General features: G+C 43.7%; 2 protein-coding genes across 2 annotated transcripts in view; one reads left to right on the top strand and one right to left on the bottom strand.

Annotated features, from left to right (window-relative positions):
- Positions 1–2709: 2709 nt before the first annotated feature.
- On the top strand, positions 2710–9586 carry tufm (Tu translation elongation factor, mitochondrial). Its single transcript, XM_030338600.1, has 10 exons — positions 2710–2814; positions 3280–3326; positions 3430–3568; positions 3789–3955; positions 5298–5567; positions 6307–6439; positions 7366–7470; positions 7869–8020; positions 8401–8520; positions 9183–9586. The coding sequence occupies exons 1-10, from the start codon at positions 2778–2780 to the stop codon at positions 9351–9353; spliced, it is 1341 nt and encodes a 446-aa protein (XP_030194460.1). The 5' UTR covers positions 2710–2777; the 3' UTR covers positions 9354–9586.
- An 809-nt stretch (positions 9587–10395) lies between these two features.
- The window catches only part of prpsap2 (phosphoribosyl pyrophosphate synthetase-associated protein 2), an 8315-nt gene continuing 1487 nt past the window's right edge, over positions 10396–17223 (bottom strand). Inside the window, exons 3-11 of the mRNA XM_030338608.1 lie at positions 16781–16833; positions 16293–16359; positions 15520–15692; positions 14705–14820; positions 14275–14330; positions 13668–13816; positions 13137–13207; positions 12832–12978; positions 10396–12238 (exon numbers count right to left, since the gene is read on the bottom strand). Of these exons, the coding sequence (XP_030194468.1) occupies positions 12080–12238; positions 12832–12978; positions 13137–13207; positions 13668–13816; positions 14275–14330; positions 14705–14820; positions 15520–15692; positions 16293–16359; positions 16781–16833 (991 nt within the window). The 3' untranslated portion in view covers positions 10396–12079. The remainder of the gene's footprint in view (positions 12239–12831; positions 12979–13136; positions 13208–13667; positions 13817–14274; positions 14331–14704; positions 14821–15519; positions 15693–16292; positions 16360–16780; positions 16834–17223) is intronic.

The following is a 17223-nucleotide window of genomic DNA, read 5'->3' as shown; positions in this document are numbered from 1 at the left end:
CTACAATTTTCCGAAGATTGACTAAAACAAGCGCTCTTTGATCGTATTGATTCTTGTCGTATTGGTTTCAATCTGGTTATCGCGAACAGTGAGAATCACTTAGGTCGGACTTGGCCAACGGGAATCGTTTAGGCAACTTGAATTCCAATTCACATGTGGAAAACAAAGAGGCTAAACTTATGTTGATATTGAAATTAACTGCCCCCAGTAGTCTTTCTTAAATGTGAAGTTGGCATTTTATTTTCTTATGGTGTATTTTATGTGCTTGCTAACCAGCAATAAATGAATTCATTCATATTCAAATAATTATGTTTCTGGAATTGGTATCTATTATTATCAATTGTATTTTTTTCTCTTCTGCTTTACCGCGTCTCTCATGCGTCTTCGCGTAGAGTTGGTAAACTTCATAGGTGGCATGTTTTTTTTAAATATTGCTAAAGAATCCTAAAGGATTATTGAATACCACTATCTCCTTTCGCAAAGGAAGCTCAGGAGTAACCTATGGTAAAAGAGGGTTAAAGGCGGTTAAATGAGCTCCTTTCCTAAGCATTTTTAGAATTCGAACCAGCTTTACTCCAAGCACTACCGGGTAATCTCCATAGGAAAGGAAATTTCCTATGCAAAAAAATAATTCATAGAGGCCTCTGTTCAATAATTTTTTTCAATTAACTTAAATACACCGTGAACGTACCATCGTTTTCATACATTTAAAAAACTACTTTTCTACGTTGTTAAACATATACAAATTATTACAAATATGGAAGAATTGTATTAAAAAGTAAATCCGGCCAAAATACATTATTAATAATTATTTGAGCATCGTTGAGGGTGAGATAATTGGGGTGGATGCTCTTTGGTCTCCTCTGTGGTTGAAGCCTGATACAGCGTTGGATTGTGGTGCGTGTGGTGATTTTGAGGACCAGGGACTCCAGCCATTCAGTTCATTGAGGAGTGAATGGTTCTCCTCTCTCCAGATATATAAAGAAGAGTCTTGCTCTAGGAATCCTGATAGTGAGCAGTCTTCGTCCCTCCAGGTATACAAATGGGTCTAGGTACCCTGATAGTGAGCGGTCTTCCTCTCTCCAGGTGTATACAGGTGGGTCTTGCTAACCGTATAGTGGGCTGCTGGGCTTTGCATCATGTGTCCAGGTGGTCCAAATTTCCTGTGGTGATTTCGGCTGAATGACAGCATTTCCGTCTTAACTGCAGAGATGATGGCGTTGCATTGGGCCCTTGAGTTTGTTTGGCCGAATACTGCTGGGGCTCTGCCGGTGGGACGGAACAGGCCATCAGCAGCACGTCCTGATATTCTTGCAGACTTGCTGGAAATTGTACACTATGTGCAAAGGCAGGGTGTCAGGTGGGGTTCTTGTGGGTCCCAGTGTCCCCTCATGGGTGGATGGGGTACAGTGCGTGGGCAGATGGAGCTTTAAAGGTGTCCTTGGAGTCCGAGCATGTTGGGCTGTCCATTTCTCATGGTGTGACTGGGATCAGGAGATTGAATGTGGAGAGGATGTGCCATGCCCGGCAGAGGGTCTGGGATTATGGGGTAACAGGAAGGGATACGTATTAAATACAACAGTCGGTTGGGATGAGGGTTTTGCTTAGTGGGCTGGATAGGGCAGGTGTCGTACTGGCCTTCATGAGGTTGTTGTGGTGGACTGCCGTTTTAGAGCGATCATAGGAAGATACTGGCAGCCATTTACCAAGCATATATTCCTTGAGACAAGGGATGTACATGATTCTTATAGGGAAACTTTCACATCATGAGCAGTAACAACAAAGGGAAGGAGGGGGAGGGACACTCGTAGAGAGTTTAGGATTGGCCATGGCTGAAGTCCGCCATGGCGGAAGAGACCAAGTGAATTTGGATTGCACTATGGGGGTAGTGGACGAGTCTTCAAGGCTAAGACAGTTAAAGGAACAATGGGAGTCAGTAGATTGGCATGGCCTCATGCCACTACATTGGCAATGTAAATGCAAACTATCCTACCCCCTTTAAATTAGAGAGAGGAAGGGAGACATCTCTTGGTTCAAGGAGAATGTATACTAATTAATTTTAAATTGGCTAGTAATAATATAAGCAAGGATTATATAATTTCCGGTTCCAATGGTTCAAATGTAATAATATGTCTTATATACACCTTAAGAAAGTGGTCGTTATGCAGCGGAATGCATGTTTTCCATGGCAGCAATAGCCATACAAATGACATGAGTGAAGTGAAAAAAATAAAACTTTACACACAAGAAGGTATGCGGATGAAGGGCAGAAGAGTAATGTTGTAATGGAGTAATGGCTGTAACTGAGCTCCATTGCTGAGCATTTTGAATTGTTTGACATCACAACAATGGAGACCTTTTTTTTTATAAAACTGCAATAAATTAATTGAGAATAATCAGAAACTGCCCTATTCAATCTTTATCACTGTAACATTTTGCTTATGAGCTCAAACGTTTATGAAATGTAGGATACAGGATATTGGGCTCTGGTAGTACTAGCACCAACACTGGATGTTTGGTAAATTGTACTTATAAACATGGTAGGTAATCATTTGGCGGGTGGTTAGGTTAGGCATTAATACTGCACGCTGTTGGGTCCTGCTATCGACGTTTCAGAGGTTCTCTATTTGTAATCAATAGTAATGACCTCTGGGGGGCAGCAATGCGCTTGTGGGGCTTCTTGACTACGATTTAATGGAAAAGAAGAAGATGAAGCGGTTGTGGGGAATGTTTCTATCTTGAACGCCACAGCTCTTTGGTCTGTCTTGTAGTCAAAGATGGCGGCGCTTGTGGGGATGCGTGCGTGTTTCTCCGGTAAACACTTAAATCTCTAAAGTGATATTGTGTTTGCATTTTATTGATTGACAAGTACAATTATTGTTAACTCACTTATGTCATGCATTTTGTGTGCGAGCTATTTTGATGGCATTTGTACAACAAAATGAATAACTGAGAGGATGAAGTCTCCTGTGATGGGACAGCAAGGTCACGTAACTAGCTTGTGTGTGCGGCAAACATGTAATAGCTGCTATTACTGCAGTATAGGATGTCGGCTAAGAATAATATCTTTAGATAATGGTAATTCTGACCTTAATCTGGGTTGTCTTTGTTAAGTACCGTGTTATTATTGAATGTTGCATATTCGCCTTTGAAAGATGTTGCTGTCACAGTCAACAATGTGCTTTCCCGAATGGGCAATCCCCAAGTTAATGGCAATGTAAAACCACTCATTTCCCGTATCACTCCTCACCTCATCACTCTTTTTTGTCTTCTTATTAGCCCTTCAGCTTTCTTCACCATGTCTCCTGAACAGCTCCTACAAGTTGGTACGTTTCTGCCTGAATCATATTCTCTGTCTGGTATGGAAATGTTTGACTACTTAGTGTCATAGACATCATATATCCATTTGTATTTGCGGTTTGCTTGAAGTGTGCCGTCCCGCTGAGCAGACGGAACATGGCAGTGGAGGCTAAAAAGACGTTCAGCCGAGACAAGCCTCACGTTAACATCGGAACTATTGGTCATGTTGATCACGGCAAGACGACCCTGACTGCGGCCATTACCAAAGGTTAACCATCTGGCATCCTCTCTATTGTACATCAATTGATATCCCATTTGTTGCACTCTTTCTAAAAAAACGTTTTGATCAACAACTCCACTTTAGCAAAGCAGTCAACTCCCTCCCTATTCTTTATTTTCCCATCTTCTGTTGCTTCTTATTAGATATCTATTGAGGGAAAGGATTAATCGCTGCGTTAGTTTAATTATCTTTGTTTTGTTCCCCTCAGTGTTGGCAGAGGCAGGGGGCGCTCGCTTTAAAAAGTATGAAGACATTGACAACGCGCCCGAGGAGAAGGCCAGGGGCATCACCATCAACGCCTCGCATGTGGAATACAGCACGGCCAACCGCCATTACGCACACACAGACTGTCCCGGCCACGCCGACTATGTCAAGGTCTGTGTGTGTGTGTGTTTACATGTTCCGTTGTAATCTTCTTGGGCGATTAATAAAACTCTGGGATATATAATATCTCCAAGCTCATTGTGATACTGCCAAAGCCAGACGTTATAGTCTAGCTGTGTATGTATCTGTATATATGCAAGAAAAATGCATGCATTAATTGGCTGCTGACAGTGTGTGTGTTGCACAGCAGCTACTAACTGCTACTGTCTCTCATGCTAACAGCCTTGCATGAATGACAATCATGTGTGCGACGTCTTTGTTAATTTACAGTGAGTCGCTTGGATTGAAGCACCTGCTAAATACAAAATCCAGTGTTTCCCATACCTAGACCAATGTGTGGCGTAGCGCGACAAACTGATTCCTTTAAATATAAATATCGTGCCGTTCATTCATCTCCTCATAGCACCTTTCTCCCTGACCTTCTCGTTCAAACACGCATACGCACACAAACACGCACAGAGACAAGCACGCATTCAGGCAAGTGGTGCGCGGGGACACTTATAAACAGCTGATTCGCCCACTCCTCCTTTCAACCCGCCTATCAAAGGAGAACCCGAAGCAGCGGGGTATTTGGCCCAGAGAAGACGGTCGGTGACCGTTTTACCAAAGTTTTGTATGATATACTGTGCTCAAATACACCTGCCCAAAATTATTCGTAACTCAGAAAAGATAACGTTAGCCCTTATGAACTCAACGTTATTGATATTGAACAACCCGCACGCTAAGTCAGCATAGATAACGTTGGTAATGCAGCAAACTAGGCAATTAATATGAAATGCGGTTATAGTTGAGATGGGCTACGGTGTTAGACTGGGAACCACCAGCCCGTTCTGCTGGCGATTTGAATTCGCTCTGTTTCCGATCCGCTTTTACTGGAGCCAATCACAACGCTTTCTTTTCTCCCTGGCGCACTATTGGCTGGTTTAACACAATGACAACAGGGAAAGCGATTGTTGCGGCGTTTGTTGGTCTGATTGGTTGAAGGACTATTATTATTATATTTACATTTTTACTTTATACTATTGATTTTTTTTTACCAAAAATGTTAAATACAAGACTAATACTTCCACTGTTTGATTTCAAAGATGTATATTTATTTTGGTATATTATCCTGGCCTATACTATAGTATATTATATGGCATCCTATAGTTTCTGTCAAATTGATTGCAGATGCTGACATGATCTCAAAACTGCATACATTGTCGACATATTGGGAATAGTTAATTTGCTTTGCGGGTCGAATATGGTTCGACGATCCGCCGACGATGGGTGCGGTATGACGGAATGACAGTCCTCTCTTAACTATCAAAACGCTAACCTCCCTCCCCTACAGAACATGATCACGGGGACGGCGCAGATGGACGGCTGCATCCTGGTGGTGGCAGCCACCGACGGCCAGATGCCGCAGACACGAGAACACCTGCTGCTGGCGCGGCAGATCGGTGTGGAGCACATGGTGGTGTTCATCAACAAGGCGGACGCGGTGGACGACCAAGAGATGCTGGAGCTGGTGGAGCTGGAGATCCGCGAGCTGCTCACCGAGTTCGGCTACGACGGCGAGAAGACGCCCGTGGTCATCGGCTCGGCCCTCTGCGCCCTGGAGGTATGGAGACGTCTGGGGGCCCTATCTTTGCATAGATATTTGGTTGGTTCAGCTTTAGACCTTAGTCGTCTGGACAGACTTTAGTTGAATTTTGTTATTTGTGGTTATATTGTCTTAAAGTGGCAATCCTGAAGATCTACGTTTTGTTGTCTTTGGTGGTAGCGATGGTGGTCCCATGTGACACACATGGGGGTTGAGGAGCGAGTCTGTTCTGGTAGCTCCGCCGTACACTCTTTGGTGGAACAATCACGTGCTGGGTCATAGAAAACGTGTCCCTAATGGCGCCGCTTGTGATCTGAATGCATTGCTGGAATGCTACGAAACCAAGGTCGTAATAACATTCATAATACTGCAAATGCAAGGACTTTCATCATTGGACCCTCTGCTCAATTACCATGAGATCCTTTGAGATTGCTACTTTGAATGTGCTTATTCACGTTTATGTCTCATTCTATTTTTCTATATCTTTATCTATTTGCGTGAATGGCACTCGATTTGCACACCATTTAAACATCTGTATTATATCGTATTGTTTATTTGCTAATACTTTATTATTTTATTATATATATAATTCTTATTTATATATTATAATTTTTTTATTATGACATATTTTTTATTATCTCTTATATTCCATAACATATTTACAATTTATTTTCCTCTATCTCTCCATGTCATTTTTTTCTCTCTCTCTTTGCATAGTTATAAGGGTTTGCCAAATGTCGTTTGCACGTGTTTACAGAATAAGCAGCCGGAAATTGGAGTGGACGCAGTGATGAAGCTGCTTGACATCGTGGACAGCTACATTCCTCTGCCCAAGAGACAGCTGGATAAACCCTTCCTTCTCCCCATCGAGGGCGTGTACTCTATCCCAGGTAACCAACCAATCCCCCCCCCCCCCCCCTCCCCCCCACACACACACACACACACCCAGTGGATCTAAGCTATTGAAAGTCTATGATCAGTATCGACTGCGTGATTACTTTAATGGATTTACTCTGCTTTAAATTGGTAAGTTAGTCTTTGTTCATTCCTTGCCAATGGATTTCGAGACCGTTGGAGTAGTTCATGGCTTTAGCGTTCATTGAACTTTGGAATGAACATTAGCACCCTACACATCAGAAATGTAAGTATGTGGTTGATGCGTACCGGGCATGGCAGAACCTCATGGAGTGCGTTTGTTTTGAATGAAAATTCAATTGGAGGGAATACGCTCCCATTGACATATTCAGCAAGGAAAACGTTAATAACCCAAAGGGGTCTAGGAGCCTCAACTCGCGTCATTACATGTCTTGTATGACAACCATCCCACTTTGCCATTGTGAGCTGAAACATTGATTTAATATTGCAGTCTATCTGAAGCGCACAACTCGAGCTGTGCTTACAAGACGCTCTTGATGCGAATGACAAATGGCAACTTTGATACTTATTCAGTACCGTCTGTATTTATGAGCATTATAATGAGCAACGTTGAATATGAAATGCGCCACATGCAGTGGCGTTATACAATACGTTTCAGAGATAGCTTAGCCCTCACAACAAAAATATACTAAAAGGCGCTTTGATGCCACGAAAGTGCCGTAACCTGCTTTTGAAGAGTGGAATGTCCCAAAACGAATAATTTTACTCTTGTTTTCTTGAAATAACAATTTGATTTCAGTAACGGTTTTACAATGGTAAAGATTACTATGTTAACAATCATCAAATTTAAATGACCTGTAAAACAAAACGGGCTGTTTAATGTTTGAGATTCTAACCAGTGGAGGAGAGCCCACTGATCAGTATAACACCTGTTCCCCAGGTAGGGGCACGGTGGTGACGGGCACCCTGGAGCGAGGGGTCATCAAGAAGGGCGAGGACTGCGAGTTTGTGGGCCACAACCGCCACTTCAAGACGGTGGTAACGGGTGAGTGGGCGGGGCCAAACACAAGGCAATGCGGTACAATACAGCAGTGGAAATTACACATTTAGTCATTTTTGTTATCCTTCGGAATTGTGGGCAGGAAAGTGGAAAGTGGGCTTTGGTGTTTCGACTCGAGGTTTTGGGTTCGACAACCTCCCGATATCCACAAGCCTGCCCCCTTAGTGACTTGCATGTCAATAAGCGGAATCACTTTGGATTAAATGTGTCCAGTAATCCAACTAAATAGTAGACTGAGTAGTGTTTGGGTCAGACATTGCTCATAAGATCAATGTCATTTTAACGTCACAGGTTATAAAAAACAAAGTGCCCCCCGAGACATAAGGTCACGGCACCCATGGGTCTGTCCACGGCGCTAATCCTGGTTGCTGTGCTCCTGCCAGGGGTGGAGATGTTCCACCAGTCTCTGGACCGGGCCGAGGCCGGGGACAACCTGGGCGCCCTGGTGCGCGGCCTCAAGCGGGAGGACGTGAGGAGGGGCATGGTGATGAGCAAGCCTGGCTCCATCAAGCCTCACCAGAAGGTCAAGGCCCAGGTAACCGCAGCCTTTATCTATATATATATCCAACTATTCATATCTATCAATCTTTATCTATATATGCCCACATATATTTGGCCCACTTATTTTTATGTTTTTTCAAAAAAATTATAAAATTCAAATATTAGTTGACAGGCCAGTCTTCTCCTTTCAAATATGGAGGCGCCATTGATGTATCCAACTTGCTGGTCCAAGCAGTCAAGGCGGTGCATATGTCTATGGCCGGCAGCCCCAGAATGAAACCAAATATATATATATTTTTAAAGCTGGTGTCAGGTTTAATGTGATTGCTTCTTACCCTCGCTAGATTTCTCGTCTGTGATGTTCCTAATGTCCTCTAAGGGTGTGTAATGCGATGTCTTGCTCTTCAACCCCAGATCTACATTCTGACTAAGGAGGAGGGGGGCCGACACAAGCCCTTCGTTAGCAACTTCATGCCCGTCATGTTCTCCCTGACCTGGGACATGGCCTGCAAGGTCACCCTGCCCAACGAGAAGGTTGGTTATGTGCACAAAACACTTGAGCCTTTAAAGGGGGACATATTATGAAAGCAACACTTTTCCTGGGATTTGGGTTGGAGTTGTTTCGGGTCTCTGGTGCTCCAACACGCCTACAAACTTTGAAAAAATTCTACATGATTTTTTGAGTGAGATATGCATTTCTGAAAGTGCAACTCCGCCTACTGTTACCAAACGAGCGAGTCAGTTTGGCGGCCCCTCCTACGTAGAAGGGGGGCACAGTTTAATATTACCTCCCACTTCCCCACTCCCCTCCAATCAGAGCATAGCTACGATTTTGTGGACGAGTTGACGAGCAGCTCCGGCGGGGGGGAACTCGGCGGCAGCTCGGCTCCGGGAGTACAATCCCTTTCTCTGCCGGACTGTCGCCGAGCTCCACCTACCGGAGCTGAGGGACTGCCGCAGATGCTACGGCGGCAGTCCGGAGGAGGAGACATGGAGGAGAAGGGGATTGTACTCCCGGAGCTGAGCTGCCGGACTGCCGCCGAGCTACCCCCGCCAGACTTTTCAGCTCCCGGAGGACTCCCTCCCAAGTGGATGAGAGCATGAGTCGGTGTACGCAGGGTCTTCTACTTGTCCAAAAAAGTAAATGACCTTCTATTCTCACCACCGAGCTCTCTTCTCGCTCTCTCTCTCTCCAGGAAATGGTGATGCCGGGGGAGGACACCTCGCTAACGCTAACGCTACGCCAGCCGATGGTGTTGGAGAAGGGCCAACGCTTCACGCTGCGTGATGGGAATCGCACCATCGGCACCGGCTTGGTCACAGACATCCTCACCGCAACTGAGGAGGACATGAGCAACTGGGGCTGAGGAAGAGGGAGTGGGAGAAAGGACACTGGGATGGGTCAGCGGAGGGGCTTGTGTAGAGGGGGGCGGGGCTTATGCCTCCTGTGTCTGTCCTACCAATAAGTAAGTAAATACAAATGATTCATGTTTATGTTAGATGAAATGGTATTTCTGAAATTCCATCCAACCAAATAAGAGGTTTCTGTAAAGCAAGGCTGTCATGCTACGTATTGAATAATAAAAATACATAAAAACTGGCTTTTGTTACTTTGTGGTGTTGCTGTGGAGGTAGCCTTGATTTTATGCCTCTTATAAATTCTGGATGAAGAACCTAACACTTCGGGCAGGGCAATCACAAGACGGGGATAGCGCTTGACTTGTTATTTGGCAGGGTTTGGTCTTGACATGAGTGAAAGGGGTGCTTGATGGACTGGCTGCAACCACGAGTCAGAATGCAAACAAGTAAGGGAGCTCGGATCAAACTGTTTTAAAGGTTACATTTTGTGTGAGCAACTGTTTGTCTTCATATTAATCATTGGGAGATATTAAGAGCTGTTGGCTCTTTAACCATACCTACAGAACATTTAACAACTGCATGACTGATCTAGAGATGAGCAGTTTAACAATCCACATGAGGGCAGCAACGATTGAGTTCATGTTTGTCTAATCTCAAATGTATGCAACTTCCATATTAATTTGGTATTTGCATTTGCATTGTCATGTTAGTGTGTAACTATTTTTTTTACATTGAACAGGCCTAACGTAAAAAGTGTGAAAACCAGGTAGCAATTTATTCTAAAGATTTTTTAATTAATGGGCTTGAATCAAGATATATATCTATGGCAACAACTATGATGTATTTGCCGTTGGTAGTCTTTGCTTTTCTATCTTAATATTTCCTTTCTGGTTGCTCAATAAGGAAAGAGGCCATAACTCATGACTTTAAAGTAAATACAGCAGACCAAATTTGAATAGAGAAACAGTCCCTGCAATCTTGACTGCTTAACGACCGGAAAGGGCTGCTCTTATTAAGAGGGCTTGAGAATGAAGAGCATTTAGACCTTAGTATACATAAATCATGTGTTTATTAAGTGGTGAAAATAAATACAAATCATATTTAGGAAAACACGCTTGACAGGGCAACAAAGATCTGCTTTAGTCGAGCTCTGTATGGCTTGATAAAGATCAACCAATAACCAGATTTTCCTTTTTTTAAATTTAACATATGCCTTGAGTCAATGAAATTATTTTTTGCAAAACGTGTTTAAGCTGTCTTTTTTTAAGGGCTTTAAGTATTTGCTAATCTCATCTGGGAAGCTTGGAATGAAAAGTATTTTGTGTGTTAAATTAATACACATTTCAGGTAGAGTTGAAGGTTGTTTTTACCATCAGACAATTCTTAATGGCAATATATTGGCAAATTAATACATCATAAAAATGAAAAGTTATTTCAATGATTTTTTTAAATCAATAAACAACTTGACAATGATATAAATTTGACTGGAGTTAGGTGCATGTATATGGCAACTACAAAACCTAGCTGTCTAGAGAATTCATCAGCTAGCACTACAGTTGTACAAGCAGCAGCTTTTAGAAATGATGGCAAGACGGAAGTATAAAGAAAAACAAGAGGTTAGGATACTTCCAAATCTTTACGCACACACATAGTCCGCCGTGTTGGATCGGTTATCAGCCAAGATAATGAGTTGGATGACGAAGACACAGATGATGGAAGTAGGGTGTGGCAGTGGAAAAGGCCCATCTTTGAATGGGAGTGTATGTTGAAGGCACTCCCACTCACTCTTATGTAACATAAAATCAAAAATCCTACGTAGCAGGCCGAGCACAGTTCTATGCAACTAGAAGAAACAATGAGCTAAACAATTCAAGTGTACGTAGCAGCACATTCAATAATACTAGCCAAGCGGTGGACGAACAATCGCTTCAACTTCAGTAGCAGGTTTGAGCTCGTCTCCAGAGAACACGCCAACCTACGGTGGGGTACGCTAGTTCACGTACGATACATAAATAACTAGGTTAGCCTTAAGCGCCTGGCCCACGTGTGGAGAGATGGTCTAGTATGGAGTCATAAAAACAATGGTTTTGTAAGTCACTATAAAAATAAGAATATCTAATTAATTCCAACATGAATAACCTCATACCTGTCTGAGATGTACAAAAGTGGACTGTGGGAATTATGTTTTTACAGGATATTGATAATAGTTAATGAGCAAGAAATTTGACACATAGCTTCACTATAAAAAATAAATTAGAAACAAAGCTGATAGAGAATTGGAGTCTGGACCCCTGGCATTTTTGACCTGAATTATCCTCCAAACCACAACAAGATGGCCAGAGGGGGGGGGGGGGGAATACCATGTCAGCGACAAGGGCAGTTATTGGCTGTTGGGTGAGGAAGGAAGGCGCAGGTTTGAGATAGATTGCCATAGTACTTTTACAGTTAAGCAAAACTCCAGGGGGGGGGAAATAAGAGCATTGGGCACATCTTTTTAAGCTACTTCATGGGGGGATCCTTGTATTTCTATGAGAGTATGCACTCTCTTAGAGATGAAACACGACAGATACAGGACGGAAATTCCAAAGCGCAACCTTTTTCGCTCATCTCATCTTCTGCAAACGACGACACGTGATTGACACATACGCTTCAGTGTATATCTACCATTTGTTTTTTCAACCCCTTCAGCATGGCATGATGAGAGAAAAGTGTTTGCATGTATATGTATGCGTTTTCAGTCGTCCATGGCGATGTTGCGGAACAGGTAGGACATGGACTCCCCGTTGTGGATGCGTCGAATGGCCTCGGCCAGGATCATGCTGATGTCCACCGTCTTGATCTTGGGACACTGGAGCTTCTGCAACTCGTGGGGGATGGTGTTGGTCACCACCACCTGAGGGAGAGGGAAAAAGAGTTCTCTTTTACTTTACTGCAGAACTTTTAAGAGGTTGCTGGTTCAATCCCAATGCCCCTCCTAGCGTTGTGAAGTGTTGCAGTTTCCCATAACTGCAACCGATGAGCTGGCTGTTGCCTCGACTGGTTGACACAACCGTGTGAGTATGTATGCAGCGTGTATGAAGAACTACATAAATGCAATCAATTTAACTATATATTCTACTAAATTATATTTGTGACTTCGCCTGTGTTCTTTAAACTGCTCTTTAAATGTTTTCCATGCCAACAAAGATCTTTGATTTAAGTGAGAAGAGTTGAATTGACATGAGAGAGAAGTGAGAAACTATGGCATTTATTCACTATGTTGTGAATAAATGTTGATTATTCTATACAATTTTAAGAAATACATTATTGATCAACCACTTAATGGATCATCCAAATGATCAATATAAATCTACACTCAAAATAAATAAACAAGGTATCTGATCAGTCCTCTACCATGAACGACTGAGGTGGGACACCTAAAGAGATGAAGGGCGGCCGTCCCTTGTCCGTTATCGCAATACCAGTCACAAACGTGATCGCACGGACCTCGTCGATGGCCGACTCCTCGATAAACCTCGGGGCGTCACTGGACAGGATGCCGTGCGTTGCCATGACGAAGACCTTGTAGGCACCCCGCTCCTTCAGCGTCTCCGCTGCCGCCACAAAGCTTCCCACGTCGTCGATGATGTCATCCTTCAGAGGGCGCAGGTTCAACATGTGAGGCGGAGTCTGTGAGGCGTTACCACTTAACCCCCCCCCCTTAACACACCATATAGGGCAAACTTAACACACCATATAGGGCAAACTTAACACACCATATAGGGCAAACTTGCTGTGTGTGTGCATCTCACCACAATGATGGCGATTCGACCGCCCACATCTCCCACCACGGTGATGGGTGGCTTCTCTTTAGGGATCAACACTGAGAGCGCACACACACACACACACACCACACAACACACACACAGACACACACACCTTCTGTTACACTTTTAAGGGGTAGCCATTCTGCCACTAGGGGGCATGAGGTATATGTTTTTAAGCAGAAGAGGGAAAGTGTTCTGTCCCAAATGTGAAGGCATCCTTGAGAAAGCTGCCCTATCCCCTAAATGCCTCTTAATGATATGCATTTTAACTCACTGCAAGTCACTTTGGATACAAATGGTCTGCTAAATAAATAAATACACATAATATGAATATGCATTTCGAGCAGAATGTGCTAGTGCAGCGTCTTGACCACCAAAAAATGACAGCGTTTGATCCTAAATGTCCACAGCCTACAAGTAGAATACAGCATGCACCTAAATGCGCTTTGGATGAAAATGTTCTACTAAATGACTTGATGCATAAAACATACAACAGGATGCATTCTAATTCTTTACATGGTATCTCCATGCTGGGGTGGATGGCGCCGGAGGTCTTGATGGTGGGGGGCGAGTGTCGGCCGTCCACCATGTCAGACTCTGCATCCTGGGCCTCGCCGTGGATCACCGCAATGCCCAGACGGAGGCGCTCAGCGAACGACTGGGCCCTGAGAAAGGGAGAGAGCGCACGGATCAGCATCCAAGCTTCAGAGATCCGCACATAAACCTCGCTTTTAGTGGATGCGAAAGTGCTGCTTTGAGATAAAAATAGATAGATAGACGGGTACTTTATTAATTACAGGCAGGAAAAGAAATGGCTGTATAACAGCAGCATAATACAAATATCAATTTGTCATAAGACAATGGAATGAATTCAAGACATAAACATCTTCAGGACGCCTGTATCGTTCTAAAGTGATCGTTAGAGTGAGTACGTAACATCACAAAATTTCTGGGCGAAAGGCCACGTCATGAAACAAACGATTAGCATGTTCCTCATAACTTAGACTGTGTCCCGAGTGACAGCTAGGTTCCCTCCACACAACACAAAAGCTGAATCAGGTCCTCTCAATGTATTCTATGGTCATTTTAATGAATGCAGCCAGCCCACAGGAATAGGCGATACCTTTTGGCAGAGGCTGGGGATTTGGCCACAATCACAGCGTTCCTGTAATCAGGGATCTGGAGGGGGAAGTACAAAGTAGGTCGAGGTATTCAGGGTCAAAGGATATGTGGTTTGCTGGTATTTTTTAAATATATATATTTTTTTAACTAATACCTTTCTTCCATCTTAGGCCACTTGGCATTAAAGGTCAAAATAATCAATAATCGTCCACATAATTAGCTGGGATTTAACAGGATACATGGACTGAATATGAGTTCTTGATATAACATGACAATTGCATTCTACTGGTGGGAATGGGCCAATATTGCAACATCCAATTTATAAATCTCCCCTAAACAATGTGGTATGATGAGATTCCTTGTATTATTATACATTTTCCAAATGAGCATGTTATTGCTTCTACAACAGTTGCACAGCTCTGTGTTTGTACCTCCTCCTGGATATACTGCAGCAGGAAAGGCGAGGCTCTCAGGTTGTCCACAGGGATGGTGAAGAAGCCCTGGATCTCCTTCTGATGGAGGTCCATGGTGATCAGATGGGTCAGGCCTAACCCAACACACAAACCTTTTTTTACCATCAATTCCTATTCCTCTATTGAAATGTTATTATAAAACAATATGCATTTCCAGTCCCATTTTAGTCATCCCCAACGTCATCTTCCTCATCCTCATAACACCTTCATAAACGAGCCTTCCTAATGATTTATTTGGTTTAGTTATACCCTTTCAGCTCCCCTGGTAAAGCATGACACTAACACTACCAGCTTTGGGGTGGTTACCGGAGCACCAAACCCCCTGACCCCATCTTTAACAAAGGCTTTCAGGTGATTTGGGTTTTATTCAGGGGCTGCAGGGCTGCCAGCGCCCCTGTAAACGACCCCTTCAACGTGGTTTACAATAGACAGAGGAATAGCGAGTCACTGGAACGCTTAATCAGCAGCTGACCCGGTAACCATATAACCCAATTAGAGATCAGGCATGCAATAGCATGCGTCCAACAAAAGTGCTAGCCATGACCCCCTGGAAGCACTGGCGGACGTGACTAACGTGTAGATCTTCCAACGACGCATAGGTGGCTTGCGATGGATGGTGGGATGCAAAAAGAACCAACAGAATTCTGTGTCTGTTTTTTGCTGGAATCGACACGGCTGCTGCATCCATATTTTGCACGAATGCAACCTAGAGAGGAAGCCATCTAATGCGAAACCATGTATAAGCGGCGTTGGGGGTTTGGTCGAGTCCTCACCAGCCTTGCACATCATGGAGGCGATGAGCTTGGTGACGATGGATCCCCTCTTCCTCATCTTGCACTGCTTACTGTAGGGGAAGTATGGGAGCACGCCCGTGATGCTGCGTGCACACGAGGTCCTGCACGCGTACACTGTGATCAGCATCTCCATGATGGTGGTGTTCACGTCTCTGAGAAGGGGAAGACCGCACACACCGTTTCGGACGTGTCGGGCATTGTCGTGTCGTGACTCGGTTGGAATAACCAAAATTTATAGTCGCCAATGAGTGAGCCGAAGATGACATCATCCCGGGCTTGTATACCTTGAAAAATTACAAGCACCTAATTTATGATTTTGTTTAGCCTTTAATTAATATAGGCTTCATTTGAATTTTTGGATTTGGTGTTAGGTTTACACTTTATTAATCCTGATGGGGAAATTCCTCGTTTGTTTGCTTTTGTAAATCATCGTGATTGTTCAAATCAAATCCAAACTTATTTTAATAATTTTCTTAAAAAGAAAGAAATTCGATTCAATTCGTAAATCGGGTGTAAATGGCATGGCCAGAGACTATAAGTTTACATTTAACGTGCAACTTGCTTTTGAAATCTTTCAAACAACTCAGAGGGTGTTCATTATGCCCTCCTGATTTAGTTTGAGGCCGAGAGCAAGAGAAAGGGAGAAGAGATGAACAGAACCAGAGAGACAGTGTGGACCGAGAAGAGGTTGAATGCATATTATTCATCAAGGTGGTCATAGGAGAAAGAGAAAATTATATCTATTTCCATACTTGGACACCGTCTGGATGACAAAGACATCTTTGCCTCGAACCGACTCTTGGATCTGCACCCGCGTTTCTATGGAAACAAACACACACGCTAAACTTGCGGGAACTGGCATCACAGCACTTCCCTTCCCACTGAGATGGACTTGGAAGAGATGACGACATATACAGTGACAGGCCCCCGGTCCCCCAGAAGGTCTGCCCCAAGTACCAAGTTCTCTCTGCGGGATCCCTCATCATTCCAGTGCTAAATGAATCAAGTTAGTTGGTTGCCATTTGCAAGAACTCGTCTGAGGTAAAGTACAAATACCTCTTTTAGTATTTACCTAAAAAGGCCAGCAGCCTTTTTCCCCTTACAGTCAACAACTCCCCCCCCCCCCATGTGCATACGTTGCGTGAACTCAGGTCCACCCTTACCACAAACTCTCGTTTAAAACTCCTCAGGGCCCATATTTGAATGTCAGAGTATCAGAGCAGTCCCGCGGGTGGCTTACCTCGGTTATCTTCCTGGTACACCTGCACTTTGCCTATCTCCACCCCTAGCCTCCTAGGGAGAGAGTGTGGGGGGAAGGGAGAAACAGAATGAGAGAGTGGAGCAGAAATGTGCAAGCAAGAAAAATAAGTCAAAAGGGTGTTTTAATAATGGAGGAGAATATGAAAGGAAAGCCATAGAGACCGAAACATGCAATACATACAGACTGGTTTTTCCTTCTTTCCGCCCCATGCTTCTCGAACACAATCGCATACAAACTCACACTTATCTAAAAGTCCCCAAGGAGCAAGGACAAACAAGGATACTTGTTGTGTCAACATTCACACGCTAGCCAAACAACTGTGCCCCATCTCCAAGAAGAATGTTCCAGCCAATTCTAGCTTACCAAATTAAATCTTTGAACATTTGAATAGAGCAACCTTCAAATACCTTACCTTTAAAATA

This window comes from Gadus morhua, chromosome 2 (genome assembly GCF_902167405.1).
Source record: "Gadus morhua chromosome 2, gadMor3.0, whole genome shotgun sequence".
In the NCBI taxonomy this organism is placed as follows: domain Eukaryota; kingdom Metazoa; phylum Chordata; class Actinopteri; order Gadiformes; family Gadidae; genus Gadus; species Gadus morhua.
Note: the sequence above shows the minus strand (reverse complement) of the source record. Positions and strands in the feature narration are given on the sequence as shown.